The sequence below is a fragment of the Aphelocoma coerulescens genome, chromosome 3 (genome assembly GCF_041296385.1).
Source record: "Aphelocoma coerulescens isolate FSJ_1873_10779 chromosome 3, UR_Acoe_1.0, whole genome shotgun sequence".
Taxonomy (NCBI): domain Eukaryota; kingdom Metazoa; phylum Chordata; class Aves; order Passeriformes; family Corvidae; genus Aphelocoma; species Aphelocoma coerulescens.
In genome coordinates, this window is record NC_091016.1 from 32,561,637 (window position 1) to 32,579,324 (window position 17,688).

The 17,688-nt window shown below is 37.8% G+C and overlaps 1 protein-coding gene across 6 annotated transcripts; it reads right to left on the reverse strand.

The window, feature by feature from the left end:
• Positions 1-693: 693 nt before the first annotated feature.
• Positions 694-17,593, reverse strand: PREPL (prolyl endopeptidase like). 6 transcript variants are annotated; one of them, XM_069009753.1, is made up of 15 exons: positions 17,515-17,593; positions 16,910-17,143; positions 14,866-15,066; positions 14,295-14,361; positions 13,437-13,643; positions 11,338-11,461; positions 8,833-9,049; positions 8,076-8,261; positions 6,433-6,636; positions 5,521-5,696; positions 3,922-4,138; positions 3,583-3,732; positions 2,603-2,729; positions 1,619-1,701; positions 694-789 (listed from the first exon to the last, which is right to left on the reverse strand). In XM_069009753.1, the coding sequence occupies exons 2-15, from the start codon at positions 17,126-17,128 to the stop codon at positions 709-711; spliced, it is 2,259 nt and encodes a 752-aa protein (XP_068865854.1). In that variant the 5' UTR covers positions 17,129-17,143; positions 17,515-17,593; the 3' UTR covers positions 694-708. The 6 variants fall into 6 exon arrangements, 5 of the variants coding, with proteins under 5 accessions (XP_068865854.1, XP_068865853.1, XP_068865851.1 ...); XM_069009752.1 differs by lacking the exon at positions 17,515-17,593 and adding an exon at positions 17,353-17,439; XM_069009750.1 differs by lacking the exon at positions 17,515-17,593 and adding an exon at positions 17,353-17,435 and having other exon boundaries at positions 16,910-17,182.
• Positions 17,594-17,688: the final 95 nt, after the last annotated feature.

The window sequence follows — 17,688 nt, forward strand, 5'->3', positions numbered from 1 at the left end:
GCAGCTAAGCTATGAATTGGGCTGCTTTAGTGGGGGCGTTCTCTTTGTTTTATCCTCCGGCATCTTCTGAGACACTGATCTTGTCCTCCTGAGGGACTTTGGCACCTCCTTCTTAAGATTACCATGCTAGGTGAGGTAACTGCAAGATTTTTGATGTACTTGGATCAAGGAGTTCTGCTAAAATTCCAGTTCTGGAGAGTGCTTTTCTTTGCAGTTTGGTCAATCCCACCACATGTACACCATGGTTCCTGTGTAGATAGAGAGGGCAGCAGTCATCATCACCTGTGTAAGGGAATTAGTTCTAGAAGTACTGAGACTTCTACATCAGATGCTTCAGAGGAGTTTTACTGCCTTGTGTAAGACGTGGCCTTGCAAGAGATGCCTTAGACAGGAAGGCTGCCTATGCCAAGTGCCTGTGGCTCTCCTGTGAGGCTCTACATGCCCAGTGCTGTGCTCCAGCTCCACTCGTGTAGCATTGCTCTGCTGGCTCACATGAACAGAGCTGCTGAACAAACTCATTTCTGCTGGCAGCTGCTTCTGCACAGCCTGGCAAGGCAGAAATCCAGTTCTTGGTCTGTATTTTTATAAGGCAATGCCACACCCAGCTTTGTGTGCTTATGCCCAGAAAGCAGGGACCCAAGAGGAGACGCTTTCCATACAAATCCAAATCTGACCCAAAGTTTTTCAGGTGGTCAGTGTGTTTAGCAGCTATTTGCAGGGTTTGCTGTGATGTTGGGGATGGCACACTTCCTCAAGTTCTCTGCTCAGAAAAGCAAGGTGTCTTGCAACCTAAAATAATGAAAATATTTTATTACAAAGTAAAGTTCTTTGCACTATAGACTTTCAGGCTCTTGTGCAGCTATTCCAATCATCTTCCTTTCCTATACTAATGCTAAGAAATACCTTGCCTTAAGACAGCATGTAGCTTTCCCTGAAAGAATTCATCTTGGGAATAACTGCCACAACCACCAAATTAACATTTTCTAGCATTTGTTAAAATTAAGAGTAATAAAATTTGTATCCAACTCTGACAGTCTGAGACATCAGTAAAAATATGTCAGGTCTTGGCAGTATTTTGCTTTTAACATGCACGCTTGTATAAAGTGCAAAATCTTGAAAGCTAATTGTAATAGCTTTGATAGCACAGATCATGCATTTCAAAATGTAAAGATCTAACCCATCACGTATGTTTTACACATGAGGAAGATGGGAGTAAATAGTATGACAGTTTTAAGCACTTAATACTCCACACAGCAAGACTTTTCTTGCTGGAATGATGTTTTGCACAACTTGGAACCTTTCATTCAAAGCTCTTAGCACATTATAGTGGGAATTGAACACTATTTTGAGCCTATTTCAATAATCTGGCTCTGTCACTGTCTCTTTTATATCTGTGCAAGTATATATATAAAAATATATATAATTATATATAAAGATTGCTGGGGTTTTGCATTATATATATATTTATATATATTTTTATATAGATATATGTAAAATCAGCAGTTGCTATAGCAGTTTGTCTTTAAACATACATTCAATAACTACTGATGCTGAAGTATCCCATGAGGGGACACATCCCTGCAACACATTATGGACCTATGCAGTAAAAGGACCATACCTCATTCAGTGAGTGCTCCCAGGATGAATCACAATGACTGCCATTTGCCTGGACATCTAGGATAATGTTAGGAATCCAATTTCCTGGAACAATGAAGTTGGTGATCACTTTACATTGAATGAACAAGGAAAAAATTAAGTGGGTATGTGAATTGTATAAGGATAGGTAATTCTGCCTTCTTGTCCTGACAGAATTTCTATTATTCCTTAAGAAAAAGAGCATCATAGAGGGGCTTTCTGAATCAATTATCTGTATTTCTAATAACTCCATATTTGGAAAGTGGTCATCTACTTAGTGTGTTTGTTCTCTCTGAGGCTTTTTGGAAAGACATGCTTTTTTCTTCCTGAACTAAGAGCACAACAACAACTGCAGCACCTGCTTCAATTTCTCAAGCAGTGCAGTTGTGCTGCTCACAGAGACAGGGCATCATGAAATATAGAAAAGGTTATTCAAGATCTCTTTTGGTAATGATGGTAAAAGCCTCTCCCCAGATTAGATGGTACTAAAAATAGTCAGGCTTGAATGTACCTTTTGCTGGAAACTCCCAAAGCTAGGATTAAGTTTCAGGTATAAAAGCACCTCTGCCTTGGCCTTGTTGTCACTCTAACTTGGACTAAGGACCTGCAGCTTTAGCAAAGTGAGAAAAGTAGGTTTCTGTATAGCAGCAGAAATAAGATTTTTCTCCAAGAGTTGCTGAGAATTGCAGCCTGGCCCTGTCAGCAGCTGGATGGACAGTGTGGGCTCACATCACACTGTCCAATAATTGCCCTATGTGCAGGCCTAGGGAAGAGTGAGCCCCACTCACAGGCTCTCAATCTTTATGTTTTTGCATCTCAGAGTGTCCTGAGCCTGCTGTGGAGCTGATGATACGGGATTGTGTTTGAATTCATTTAAGGAGGAGTCAATCTCTATGGTGTCTAATTACATGACTGTTAAGATTTTGGTTCAGTTAACTCTATTTATCTGTGACATTCTTATCCTTACCTTTCTTGCTTTTTCTGCTGGCATGATCTAGTGCAGCCTTCCTGAGTTTCTGAACATACTGTAAGATTCCTGTTAGTGGTGTCCGTTCATCGTTTTCATACGCCGTGATAAAAACTGATGGATAACACTGAGATTAAAAACCAAACCCAGTTAAACACTTGACACCCACTCTTTCTCACAAAGTAACACATTTTTCTCCTACTATACAACTTGTTAGGGTTTATTTTAAAACTCATCTATTACACAATTACTTAGTGTTTTCTAAGAGTTTTATCACTCTAACTGCAAAAAGTATTTTGGTCTGAAAAATGACTTCATAGTAGGGGGATAATCTACTTGCAATGGTAAAGGTCTGATACCTGTCTGCTTGCTGGTGATTGCAAAAAAATGAAAAAAGGGAGTAATAACCATGGAATGGTTTACCTTAGAACAATAGTTGAGGTTTATTTTTGCAATCTTTCTGCACAGAAGAAAGTTGATATTTAAAGAGTAAGAATTTTACTTAATGAAGCTGTGCAGCTTCATTGTCAAATAAATGTGCAGCTAACACACTGTCAAATAAAGAGAGATTTCCCTTGAGATGAAAATGTCAATGCTATAGCTCCTCTTCCCTTTCCCTGTTTGTTTTAATACCTCTGGAAAGGTAACTCCTTCCTCTTGTATCAAAGCCTGCAAAACACAGTAGAATGACAGAACCCCCCCCCCCCCCCAAAAGAAGGCATTTTGCATGTTGAGATTAGCTATACAATAATCTATTCCTGAAAGTCCTAAAACAAAAGCAAGTTTAGAAATCAATGCCATTTAGGAGAAGGCATTAGGTTAATTTCAGTAGTCGCTTGTGACTTCAACTATTGCTAAGATTATTACTGAAATAATTTATATTGGAGGGTTTTCTTCAGTTTCAGTTATCTACTTTTTGTTTTCTTACAAACCGCTACACGTTATGCCTATGGTATTCTGCACAGAAAGCATAGTTTTACCTGTGGCTTAATATTCTGGTATGGGCAATAGCTTTTGATATACTTCATACATATTTCATCTTCTAATGGATTTCCCCATTCTTCTTGTTCCTCAATTGTCAGTGGGAGATGAGTTTTCATCATTGTATTTAGAACATCTACGAAAGGAGCCTTGGAAATCATTAAAAAGAAAAAAGTTGGCAAATAGGACAAAGGACCTTGAATATCTGAGTCAAGGTGTTCTCAAACAAATGAGGAGAGTGAGCTTAGAACTGGAATGTTTCCAATTCTGAAAGTGGTAGAATGAGGCAGAAAATACAGGTTAATGTTATAATCTGTAAAAGGTCTGCAGCAGCTCACCTGTAAAACCACGGCTCTGATCAGTGCTGGATCAGTGTTGCACAGGGCTCCTGCAAGAACTCCCCCAGCACTGGCAGCTGCCAGTGCTGTGTGTTTGGGCTGAGAAAATCCCAGTTTGTGCAGCAGCATGATGCAAGCCCTGAGGTCATGGAGACCTTTGAGTTTATTACGCTGACATCCATCTCTGTGCCAGCTAAGGCCCTGCTCTCCTCCACCCCTGAAATTTAAAACAATTCAAGTTGGAGTCTCCTCAGAAAACATTACATGGCCTAGCTTCAGGTAATGAAAGAACAGCAGCAGCCATGGAGTTGCAAATCATAGTTTGCTTTCCCAATTAACTCTTCTCTGTTTTTGCCTTTACCCTTCTTTATGGCTAAAAGAGACAACATGAAGACAAAATAAATCCATTCATGATGATTGGTGAAAATACTAACTGTATAAGGGCACTCTGTGCCCTTGTGTGCTTGTGTCCTGGAACCCATGGGAAAAGTAACACTTTAGGAAATGACATTTTCATTGTAGGCAATACAAAATCAGGTAATATTATTATCTTTTTATAAAGGAAACTATGAAAATATTGAAAACGCTTCCAATACTTCCATTACTAACACTATTACTTATTAAAAACAGTAGAGTAGTATTTCTGAGCTCCACACCAGACTCTCAGGATTTGTCTTCTGCTTAGCTTAAATTCTGAGACTGTTAGAAAGCTGGGTTTGGGGTTTTTGCCCCCTAATTTGTGAAACTCAAATGTTACTTGAAATGTTACATTTTGTAATACAGAATTATAAAAATGGGTTATTACTTCTTGCTATGCAACCACAATCCTAAGCCACCTGAAGCTTCCTTTTCTGGTTCCAAGTCTAAAATGGATTATTTGATTAGCCTGCCATCTTTGGATGAAGAATCCATCTTCATGTAGGACCAACTTGCATCTTAAGATACTTAGTGGGGTGTGAGGAAGAACAGCACAATGCTTGCCACCAAGTACAGCAGACTGAATGTATTTGCTGAATTTGTTTTGGGACTGGTATTTCCAACAATTACTTATTCCTCCCCTTCCTCTCCCTCCCTAAAGTGATTCTTTTGTTGTCTTCCTTCGCTACTGAGAAAAATTTGAAGTCTATTGTACATTGCAGATGTAGATTTGTAGCTAAACTGCAGACAGAGGATTTAGCCAATAAAAGAACAAGGGTTGCAGGTTAAATGCTTAGTTTATGCTCTGGAATGTAAGAAGACACAGACTGAGCATTAGCACACAATGCTCTCAGAAGGAGAGGGAGGTAGCATGTCACTGCAATTTGAGCATGTAACTGAAATTTTTCTTGAGCAAAGATGAGACAAGAAGTAATGAGGCTTGAAAAGATTCTAAGTTACATACACCCATCATGACGATTTAGGAAACCTAAAATGCGGTGTGCTCCTGTGGTTTTCTTCCCTGAGGTAAATTTAAAAACTACTTAAATAAAAGATCTAAGAAGAGATGAATAATTAGGTATAGGTACACAAAATTATTTCGGTACATCTTCAGTTGTACCTGAACAAATACCTGTATATCCTGTAAAATAAAATCTTATTTCCATTTTATATTTGACTTACCTAACGTGGCAATATGCTAATATCCAACCCTCTTCAATTAACATCAGCTTCTCTTCTTTAAAGCTCATGTTCAAATCTATGCCATAAGCTCCATATACATGAACTAGAAGTGGTCTCCTGTGTAGTTCTTTAGAATTCTTATTATGAAAAACTGTAATTGGCACCAAAGTTTCATCCTGGAAAAGAAGGAGTAGTTTTACAATAAGGGACATTGCAGAAATCTCAATGACACATGGCAATGAAAACTTCAATTATTTATTTTAAAATGTATTTTTTTGATTACAGTAATTTTTTTTCACTTAGAATGTAAAAAGCACTCTCAAAAAATAAAGCATGAGACTGAACCTCTGCTGTGTGGGTTTACGGATGCAGAGTATAAATTCATTTAAGTGCAACACCTGAGGAGTTTTTAAACTACCAAAGCACCCAAGTCTTCCTCCCCCCTTTAACACCAAGAATGTATGTTATTAACAATACAGTTTACCACTTACCACAATACAAACTCTTTATTAACATCTCCAAATTTTTAAACTCAGGCTGTTAAAACTTTCCTTTCTTGATCTGCACTGTGCAGCTAGTTGTGGGGTGTTCTTTTCAACAACTGGCACCTTTTTCATTTATCATGTGGAGCACAATACCATACATCAACAAGCAATTCTCACTTATGCTAAGATTTTTGACTCATCGTGTGTTGTTATCTCCTCTGGAATACCCAGGTTAATGGAAAAAAAAATCACGACTCTTTCTTGTTCTTCTCTATAGCACTGAAGAAAACACCCACTGTTTAGTAACTATAGCACCAACTGCTCTTTACATTTTTTAATCTCTGTTCCCTGCCAAATGCACTTTCTTTAAATGGGTGGGGAGGAAGGAAAGAATAAAAGGAATGGGAAAAAGACTGAAAAATCTTACCTTGCTTTTAGCTAGTAAACGTGTAGTGTGACAATTCGTAATAATTGGTACCTCTTGCACAGCTTGTTCAATGAGATTATTTTCTTTAAATGAATATGCAAAACGTTTAGGGGGGTGTACTGGGGAGGAGAGCTGAAAATAGCAAGTGCTGGTGGTATGTTCAAGATGAGATTCCAATTCAAATTCACAGGCCCACGTAGGTAGCTGAGAAAACATGGCATTTCAAGTGAGACCCTTACACTGCTTCTGTAAATTTTGCTTAGTATGTCCTTCAGAGTAAAAGACTTTGGATATTAACTAATTATCTTTAGTTTGTATGTGGCACAATCTGTACTTCATTTAAATCCACTAATGAAATAGTCAAAAAAGTAAAAGACTGGTGAATTTTTCCCGAGGCCATTGGATGAAGTTGGACAATGAAATAAAAACGAAAAATAAATTCAAATTTGGTTTAAAATGGACATTAGTGCAGATTTTTAAAGAGAAAACATTTGAAATGATTCTGCATTAGTTTTATTTTTTAGATCCTAATTTTCCTTGCATTTCCAGTTCTACTTCAACACGTTACACAGCCAAGTCCATGTCAGCTATTATGCTTTTACTGTGAGTTAGCTCAGTAATGCTAAGCCACTGAAAACCCCTGCCTCTTAACTTTGTTCCTAGTGCCAGCCATTGTGAAGAACAAAACCTTTTCCTGGCACATTCACCCTCAGACACTTACTGTTATTATATTTAAGGTTTTTAACTCTGCTAAGAATGAAAGAAATCAAGATTCATTCTTTGAGAGCAGCAGGGACATAGCCAAACCCTCTGCCAGACCATTACTTATTGGGTTAGGTTGCTAGAGGCTTCTGAAAGGGCAGCAAAAGTCCAAGTTCTCCTGAGTAACTGCAGGCCCTTTCTGAATAAATAAACTACGACCATTTCAAAAAATGAAGATTTTGGAGACCATACAGTGTACTTTGTTGAAAACCTTTTTTTGTAGCAGTTTCATAAAGTGCAGCATTGGCAGCTTGTTGCGATAAACTTGTGAGTTGTTCAGACTGTATTTTTCAGGAAAACAGATCAATTAAATATTTCATCTGAATGGTCTTCAGAAATAATGGATTTGGATTGAGTCACTTTGTTTTTAATCCACAAGTATTTAACAACTAGAGAAGGGAAGCAAATACTTTGCACCAATTGTACTGCAATATCAACTCTTCCCATTTATTAAGGGACAGTGTTCATACCTGTTTTCTGAACATTAATCTTTTTCCTGTGGGAGGAAACGCCACTGAGTGTAACCAAAAATAGGCCCAGTAAAACTAAATAGAGTGTTTAGAGAATTCAGTTCTATTTTACATTACAAATCAGCTGTATTTTGAAGAGCTTGACTGTAATCCATTGAAGAAAGGACTGACTCACAGGATAGCTGCTCTTTAACTTTCTAAATGCTGCAATAAGCCACCACATGGAATCCTGAAGAACAGCCACAGGTAATACAATACAATTAGTCATAATGATGAACTTGGCAGTATTAATAGTTTCCAAACCGCTTTTACTTTTGGAATTTATCTTTGCTTTCATTATAATGTTATGTTAAAAACAAATGAAATAATGCTGGAAAAATATTATGCTGCTTAAGCCAAGCTAAAACGTACCTGTATTGACTGAACTGAGTGTGAAACAAAAGAAATCACATTTAAGTAAAGATGACCAGAGTTCTTCAGGAACATAATACAGTCATCACTGAACATCTCAAAGTCTACTAGTTTGGTTTTCTTTTCCAGTGCATAAACTAACTGCCAGTTCTCCTTGCCACTGCAAGCTACTGGTGCCTTCATCAACTGTAAAAAAAATGAACAAGCTTGTATTACTAAAATGTAGTAAGAGTTACAAATGAGAGGTACAGACTTAGAGGTGATCTCATACAACATTTTTCTTGCAAAAAAATACTTATCTCTATTTGAGGTGTTTGCCTGTCTAAAACTGGAGATTTTTAAACTCCCTTTACTTAGGCAAAATGGAAGAACAATTCAGTAACATGGAGAAGACCAAGTCTCAAAGATTACTCTAGAGAAGACTGTAAAGCAGTAAGTGCTTTCAGCATGGCCAGCACAACTGTAGGTGAGATTGATTACATAGACTGAGATCATCAACTTCAGTTTTTATATAGGGGAAATGACTGCTAAAGCATAGTAATTTCTTGATGCTGTCAAAGGAGTTAGGATCAAACTGGCATTCTCCAGGTGAGACTCCATGCAGCCCTATCAGTCCTTTTAATCCATGCAGCTCTCTCTCTTAAATTATTTCAGTAAGCTGTGAAAAACAGAATTAAAAGCCAACCTTACTATTTCTATATGACCTGTAATAAGTATCTAAATTAATCCTATGAATGTAATTATCAGTCAAAATTGCCTTATATTCTGCAGGTTCTCCATATGTAGTGAGAATGTACAACTGCTCCTTTCTGTGCTCGATGTGGTAAAAGACCCCCGTGGTTCGTGCTTGCACGAGAGCAGGTGACTCAAAGGGATGTCTGCAGTCAACCAGCCAAACTTCTGAGGTTGTCTTGCTGTTGCTGTTGATAGTGAGAAAACGCCTGTCTTTTGTGCAATAAAGGTCTACAAAGAATCTGTAGGGAATAATTAAAAAAAAAAAAAAGCATACATTTTATCAGTATTTTAAAATACATCAGTTGTTTCAGAATCATGGGCTTCCATCTGCAAGGTAAGAAACAGCATTCCTGTAAGCAAACTGGAGAAACTTCAGGCTACTTGGCTCCCAGACCCACTTGTACTGCATTTACCGTGGGATTTAAAAACCCTCAATCTTGTGTGTGAAACCTGAAATCTGCAAGGAAAGCAGTTCAGTTGTTGCCCAACTGAATCTGGGTTTTTGTATCATTGAGCTAGACTGGAAGTTCATTGATGCATACAGGCTTTAAAATTCAGGAAAAATGTAGAACTTTTTATGGAGTTTGTAACCCTATTAAAAAAGTAGTAATGGATAATTAATAAATGACATCATGTGGGAACAGCAATAACAAAAGGAGGAGATATTATAAAAATAATTTGATAAAACGTCTATGTGCTACTGACCTAACTTTGTCTGAAGTGAATAAGACAAAAACTACTATCTAAAAAGAAAAAAGGCACAGAGGCCTATATGAAGCAAAATGGACAGTGCTGCAGTGATAAAGCTGGAAACTAGGAACTGGTTTTGGAACTAAGAAACTAGAAACTACCTATTGGTTTTAAATGCCTTTAAAATCTAGAAACAGAAAGCAAAATGATAACCAGTGGCTGGATGCTAATAGTAGAGAAGTTCACGCTGAAACTCAGATTCAAATTTCTGTGAGTCATCATAATTAACAGGAATATCACATCTTGGATCAGAACAGTCTCTTTGCCATTTTGAATCCTTAGGACTAGATGTCTTTAAAAGTAAAACTATCCAACACAAAGATCCAGATTCCATCAAGAAAATGCAGGGTTGAGTACCATAATCTGCACCATAGAGATCAGATACATGACTGCAATAATGATCTCTTTAGAATTCAGAATATTTGACTGGTGAAGAAAAGGATGCTTTACATAGCATTTTCAGTGCCTTTAATTATTTGCAGGTGGAGGAACTCACATTTTTTTTGATACTACCGTTTTTTCTAACTGCACCCTCTTTACATCTTTAGGAGGACAGGCACAGAGGGGGACCTAAAGTCTGCAAGAAAAATCAGCCTCCTGCCTTTCTAATACCCAAGAATTTGGCAAGAATGTGGCACTGCATCCAGTAGAGATTCCAAGAGTTCAGCTCTGCTGATCCTGCCTCTGAGAGGGTTGAGCTGAAATGCATGTTACACTTCTCCCCAAGGACTCTGACCTTGATATTACAATTTTTTTTATCTTTGTAGCTTTTTTTTAAGGATGTCAAGAAATTTTCAGCTTCTAAGAAAATATCTGATTGCAACTAGAAGAGCTGGTGAGATGCAGAATAGAACCGCTCAATGGCAATACTAAAGAATGTCTTGTCATCTCCAATGAAGGAGTTCAGCTCTGAGCTGCAATAGCAGAGGAACCTTTAGAGTAGGTTTCTAGTAGATTTACTGTAATGACTGTGACCTTCAGAATTATGCCAACAGTTTCCCTGTGGGGAAGTGCCAGGTCAGTACAACTTGATTTTCCAAAACCATGCATCAAATGCAGCTGGGAAAAAAGGATCTTATTTATTCCATCTCCATTGCAGATTTTTTTCTGGTTTGTTTTGTTTTGTTTTTTCCGATGAAAGTATAATTGAAATTTCTTTACTGAATATGTAACTTGAATTAGGAATAATCACAAATATTTATGGAATGCTGTATAAATATGCCACGTGCTACAATGCTGAAAAGCCAGTTCTGCACTCAGTTTAGCAAAGAGCCTTCTTGTCTTCCCATACCACTGCTTAAAGAAAGGTTATTGAGAGGGTATTCAGTCAACAATAGTTCTGTCTCTTGGAATGTTGTAATGATTTTGCTCATCCATTACCCAGAGCAAGGATTAGCCTGAACTTATGTATTTTTTAAAAAAAGATGTATCAGACATCAATAGCAGAGAAAACAAAATGAAATCCATGGTCTGATTTACCCTGTATGAAACTGTCACACATTTATTAAAGGACACCCTGACCTGAGAGTGACCTTGACATTTATAAACTCAGCTGAACTCATGAGGTAAGAGAGGAAAGTTAAATCTCAGTTGATCACATATCAAAAGGAGAACTGAGCACATTCTCAGGCTGTATAAGGCACTACTGACAACACAAAAATGCATTTTACCATTTGAAATATGATATGGAACACTTTGTTTTCCAAACCAGTTATATTTTACATATAAAATACTCTAACACATGTAAAGGACTTGTTATATTTTAGGTAAGTATTACCTTGCATCTTGTTCTGTATAAACTAACTTAGTATGTTTTTGGTAAGTGAAAGTGGTCATGAACACATTCTGGCATTTAAGGTTCTTCTGAGTTGTGTAATACAGAACATCATTTGCAGCCCATTCTGGAAAAAAAAAGACAAATGCATATCAAATTCAGAACAGTGTCTAATATTACTGAGAGAAAATGGGAATTCCATGGACACTGGACCTAGTGCTGAAAAAGGTGGGTTGCAGCTGGGATGGAACTGAGGACAGCCCTTCTGCATCCTGTGGGGACTGAGGTAAGCACCAAAAGGTTTTTCCATGTTTTCTCTGAATACCACAGAACAAGAATCTCATAATGTATTGAAAAAAAAAAAGCAAAAAAAAAGCAAAAAAAGCAGAGATCAGTGTTGCAGGGCCCAGTAACAGGAAGCTCTTGACCCTGTGTGGTTTCTGGAGGTAACAGGAAAATAGGAGACATGTGGCTGTTTAAAACAGCAGAGAAACAGAGGTTTACATGGAGTCAGCAAGATAATAAAGACATTATAAGCTCTGAACTGCTGCATGTGACTGCACACAAGCCATTTAGAGAAAAGATGCATGTGCCCCATGGGTACTGCTGAGACAAAAGTTCTCCAGTTTTCTTTGCTTGTGTATGTGTTCACCAACATAGAAAGGTATAAATACAGGACCCTTGTTATTCTGAAGTTATTCTGATGGATCCAGCCACATTACTACCATCTCTGCTGCTCATACAGACACCAGAATGTTGTTTAACACACATGCTTTTAAAACCTATTATATGCTGCCTTAGGCATAAATACTGATTTTCAGTACAAAACCCGAGGAATTATTAACATGAAAATAACACACTTTGCTTTCTGAACAGCAATGTGGCTTCAAAGTGCACAAGTAGCTGAGGGTTCACTATGAAGACAAGCCTTTAGTGGGGAAATCCAAGTTCTTCTACAGCCTAGCCTATAGAAAGATCAAGGTGTAAATTTTCAGGAACTTCTGTTTGTCTCCTTGCTATTGTATATCACTCAATACTAGCACATAAATTTTGCAAGTGGTTTTTGCAAGACCTAATTCTCTTGCTCATGATTGAGGCACCTCTGTGCTTCATGACACCTCTGTACCTCACTCACACCTGACTTTTGAGAATTTACCATTCTGATAGTCATCTTTTGTACTCTTATTATCTGTCACACCTATTTAGGCAACAGGATGTTGGTTTCTTAACAGTACTGATTCTTCTGGATTAACCTAGAGAGATGTTCAAATCAAGTATAGTGTAAAATGTCATTGGCAAATTTCCATGTTTAGTTTTCAACAGGCATTATAATCTTCAGTGTGGAAACACAGCACCAAGTTGTTGCTACTCCTCATTTATTTAACAAGGAAGTTTCACCCAGAGTTTTATTTTTTTGCCCTGCCCAGGCAAATTGCTTACTGCACTATATATACTTGATGACATCCAAAGTACAAGATGTGGAACACTGTATACATACTATTATACTCTTTAATATGCTATAAAAGAATGATTTCCCATTCACTGGCATTTACCTCTGCTTCTTTTAACAGCAATGTAAAGCTCTGTAATCTATTCTGAAAGAACTGATTCAAGGCCTGGCTGACTTCATTGGGCTCTGAATTGTGACCCACATCCTGGATTCCAGTTGAAATTCCAGCCAATACTCACTAGTAGGTAGTACTTTCACACTTCTCAAACAAAGCTAACCAGTGTCTTCAGTTGTAGCTGTAAGGGTTTATCAACTAGAACATTTCTCAAAAAGATCTTTACATGACAGTCATGTCACTATATTTTTAATACAGCATAATGGATTCAATAGAAATAATTATATCCACGACTGTTCTAACATGTATAAATGTTCTTACAATGAAGGAAAACTTGTATCCAGAAAGCAGTCTCTTTCATGCACAACAGATAACCTGTAATTGTGCAGTGTTAAAGAAATCATAAATACGAAACAATTCAACACCTATAAGGATTAAATGTTGCCTTCATTTTTAAAAAAGAGTATTATTTGTAAACTAAGAAAAATGTTATGTTGAAAGCTTGTGTGATCCACAGGATATTTATAAACAACTTACCAAAGCTAAATACACTTGGAATTACTTTTTCCACAACAGGAAAATTACCAAGTTTCATAATAATGCAGGTTGCCTCTTCAGAATTTTCACTTTTTAAGCTGATGGCCATGTAACTTTGATCTGGTGAAATTCTGATCCGCTGAATAAAGGCATCAGAAAAGCCAAGATCTTCAATACTGAATAAAATGTCAGCATTTCCTTCATCTACTATACAGGAAAAAGAGATAGCAAAAAATCCTGTAATTAAGACACTGTCAAAATGAATGGTGATTGTTAATGTCTGTATTTAACAAATCTGCCTCCAATATTCACAAACATTCTACTGGAATTTATCAACACCAAATACCTGTCATGCAAGATATTTGCAAATGCACTTTGTAAAAATAAACAAAAAATTATAGTTCCAAGGAAAAAAGTCCTGTAGTTATTTCTAAAAATATTTCAAGAGTGTAGATCTTGGCTTCTACTAAACATATTGAATTTTAAAGCTCATGTAGCTAGAGCACGGTTGTCCGTAATAAATAAAATTAGAAATTCTTTTGCCCCCCCCACCTCAGAAATAAAAAAGCATGGATATTCTTTTCCTTTTTTCAAAATGTTAAGTTAGGGCTCTGAAAAGAAGTGTCTTCTCTCTTTCCTCTCCAGCAACTTGCATTAGTATCAATATATACGATTCTCTAACTCCCTTCACCTTTTCAGATTCAGAATTCTAGAATTATTATTCTATTACAGAACTGTATAAAAGTATTTTTAGGTAAGAAACAGACAAGTTAAGCATTAATGCAAGAAAAGAACATTAAGTGATACATGTACACCTTTTTTAAGAATCCTACCATATTAGGAAGAGAAATCCCTTACCATCATCTGCTTTTGCAAGAAATATGCAGCCATTCTCTTCAAAGTACACATTCTCTCCAAACATCATCTGTTCAATACAAACAAACATATTTCAAGTCCAGCATACCATTGGACTACTTCCTTTGAATCCCTAGATACAGTCATTTGTAATGTAACAAATTGTAACAAATGTAACAAAGGACAGAACATATATTTCATACTGAAGAAGGAATTGGACACACCAGAAAGGTTTTTTCAGTTAGGGTACCTAAGCTACCCCTACCTGCTCTAAATTTCACAGAAGGCTAAGATCACCTTCAACTGCTCTTGCAAATTAAAATGTCTTGTATTCTTTATCCAAAAGTCAGATGGTTACTTTACTTGCTTTTGCCTATGGAGAAATTAAGGTAAATTCACTGCCATAACAGGTATAAGCTGTTCTAAACACAAACTGTTACTACCCACAATTATTAAAATATTCAAAACTTCTACTATAAAAAAATGAGCAAACCAGCATTTTATAGCAGGAATGGCTTCACTGTCTTTCATTTGTAGTCAGTGGTGGGATATGTTTGTATTGTTTGCCACTTACCCTTGGGCTTCCTGAATTGCGTGCATACACGTTGTGCAATTCTTCCAGTTTTCCTTTGATTCTCTTTGTCATAGCTTTGTATGTTGGTGAAATGTCATTCCAGTTTTCCTGCTCTGATTTCAGAAGGTTCTTGTGCAAGAGGTCTGAAGTTACTCTGGATGTGTTTTGCTTCCTTTTGGAAGGGACTTTTGTTCCTTCCTGCTAAGGAAGGAAAGACAAAAACGGCTACAAGCCAACATCTGAATACACTGAGGCAGTATCTCCTGAGCCACAGGCCCCAAACCACCTTTGCATTATTACAAAAGTACACGCCAATAAAAACAAAAACTGCAGTTGGAGTATGTTTTATTGTAACTCTTCTTGATCTTTTGGGGAGGCACTGTCAAATGTGCTTTACTTGACACACTTATTGAGGTCTTGTCTTCAAAATTTAGGGTACTATTAATATATGCTCTTAATTGATTGTAAGTAAATATATTTGTTCCTGTTCTAGAACTAGGTTTTACTTTTTATGGAATTCTATTATCTTTCCTTCTTTGCAGCTTTCTTTCATAATTTCCTGTCTTTAGAGTGTAATTTCTCATTTCCTTTCCTAGACAACACCGCCCACACCTCTGTCCCTGTACCTAGGAGTCCTTTCAGCTTGTTCAGGTTCTTGCTCCACCTCCTCAGAAGTGTTAATATAAATGATCATAAGGTGCAGAATGAAGTGAAGCAGTGAACTGATATGGGTTCTGCAACAATTTTATCAGGAATAAGTTTAAGTATCTGGTTTTCCACGAAATGTGAGACTACTGCTACCTCACTGGAAACAAAGCTGTCTTCTATTGTAAAAGTGCTAAAAGTGTGTTAAAACTGCTAGAACAATGCTACCTCCTCTTGCATGCTGTGAAATCTCACTTGATCAAGTAATAATACAGCTGGTGGTCACAGTGTAGGGATATAGAAAGAGTTACTGTACACCTCCCTGCTTGAGGAAAAACCAGTAATCTAGAAAGGTTTTCAGGATAGTGGAGGATCTCAGTGACAACTGGTGTGCAAACATTTACTCCAAAGCAAGCAGGCACGGCCTCCTTTCAGGTGAAAACCACGTTTGTATCCTGGGACCAGTGTCACAGAGCAGTGTTTGTGTTAGTGAAGAGCAACCAAGTAAACTGAACCACACATGCTTGGCCATCCAGACCTCCTGTGCTCTCCTTGAAACATTTGCTTACATTTGAGACACAGACTTAGGAATTCTTCCCTGTATGGTGACAAATATAAGAGTTACAACAAGATGAATTTTGTGTCACCTCTGAAGAAACACTGTCAATTTGAAACAATTTTAGGATAACCACATATCCATCTGAAAACATTTTTAGGATCAAATAAAGCAAAACGTAATTTTTTTGAACAGTACTTATGCATATAAATAAGTTTCCAAGCAGTCATACTTCAGTAAACTTTCATAAAACCTTTAGCAAAATCTGTATTAGAAACAGAGACAGAAGACTTAAAATTATTTCAGACTGTTTTGTGACTCTGTGCATGATATATAGCCATCCAATTACACAATATTTATTTACAGAAATCAATACAAATACCTTTTATTCTACTGTTTAGAAAACGTGAGCACAATTATGAGATGTCAGTATTTTATTTTAATACGATGGAAACCATGGCCTACTGGCTAACACAGAAATGTCAAGGTTTTTTTGAGCCAGCTCACAGTCTGGTATCATCAGTTTGGACACTTTGCCTTTACACTAGCTGATCTCTCCCTGCAGTTTTCTCCTGACACTTTACTTAAGTCTGGGAGATACCAATTTTTTCAAAATTACTACAGCAGGAAAATCAACCAAAATGGAGCTTTATGTCAAAACAGCATAGGAAAGCTGAACAACGATACATGTCTTTGAAGATAACTGATATCCTGGACTTTATCCCTCTGCTTCAAATTCTCTGGGAAAAATGTGCTTCTTCAACATGTGAAAAGTATGACTGGGTCCCTTAACAGATGTGCCAAGGTGGTTGTTGACATTAAGTGTATACTTAAACAGCATACCTTGCAGGAAAAGAATCTGCACGGCAGGATGCTTCCAGGTGGTGCAGTCCTGGGGGTGCACGTACTTTCTGAACAGTCCAGGATGCAGCACTTTATTGGTTTACTTTTACTGTAAGGACACATTGTTTGAGGAAGGTTATGCTTAGAGCAGTACTTGGCACTGAAGCGCAGCCCTTGGAGAAGATTTCGCAGTCCAGCGCAGCACATCCTAACCTTCATTTCTTGATAGCCAACCTGAAATTTCGGAAAATCCCAAACTGCCGATCATTTACACTGTGTGAAATAAACATAACGTAATCTGCAGGCGTAAATGTACATACATACATATGAAATATACATAGTGTAAACTTCCTCTTTCAAAGAAATGCGATTGAGTCACTAGGTAAATCAAATGAGAAGAAAATAAGTAAAGCTTGGTCTGTTTGTTAACAACTGGTACCCACATTTTAACCTGCACGTTCTTGGCGGCCCAAAGTTTAACTCCAGTGAAACTGTGAGGAGAAGGGGAGGTGCAACCGTGCACGTCCAAACGCTAAAGAACAAAACACTGGCAAAGTTTGGGGAAGCCACCCTCCCGCTCCCCCATAATCTAACACCAAACCCACGCTCTCTCCCGAGGGTCCTTGGGCAGCAGGAGCCGAATGCCGTTCGCAGGAGCACCACGTGTCCCGCCGGGGCCGCCGCGGCCCCGCTCCCCGCCAGCGCTGCCCCTCCGCCCGCGGCCCGCGCAAGGACTCGCCGTGGCGCTCCCGCTCCCGCTCCCGCTCCCGCTCCCGCTC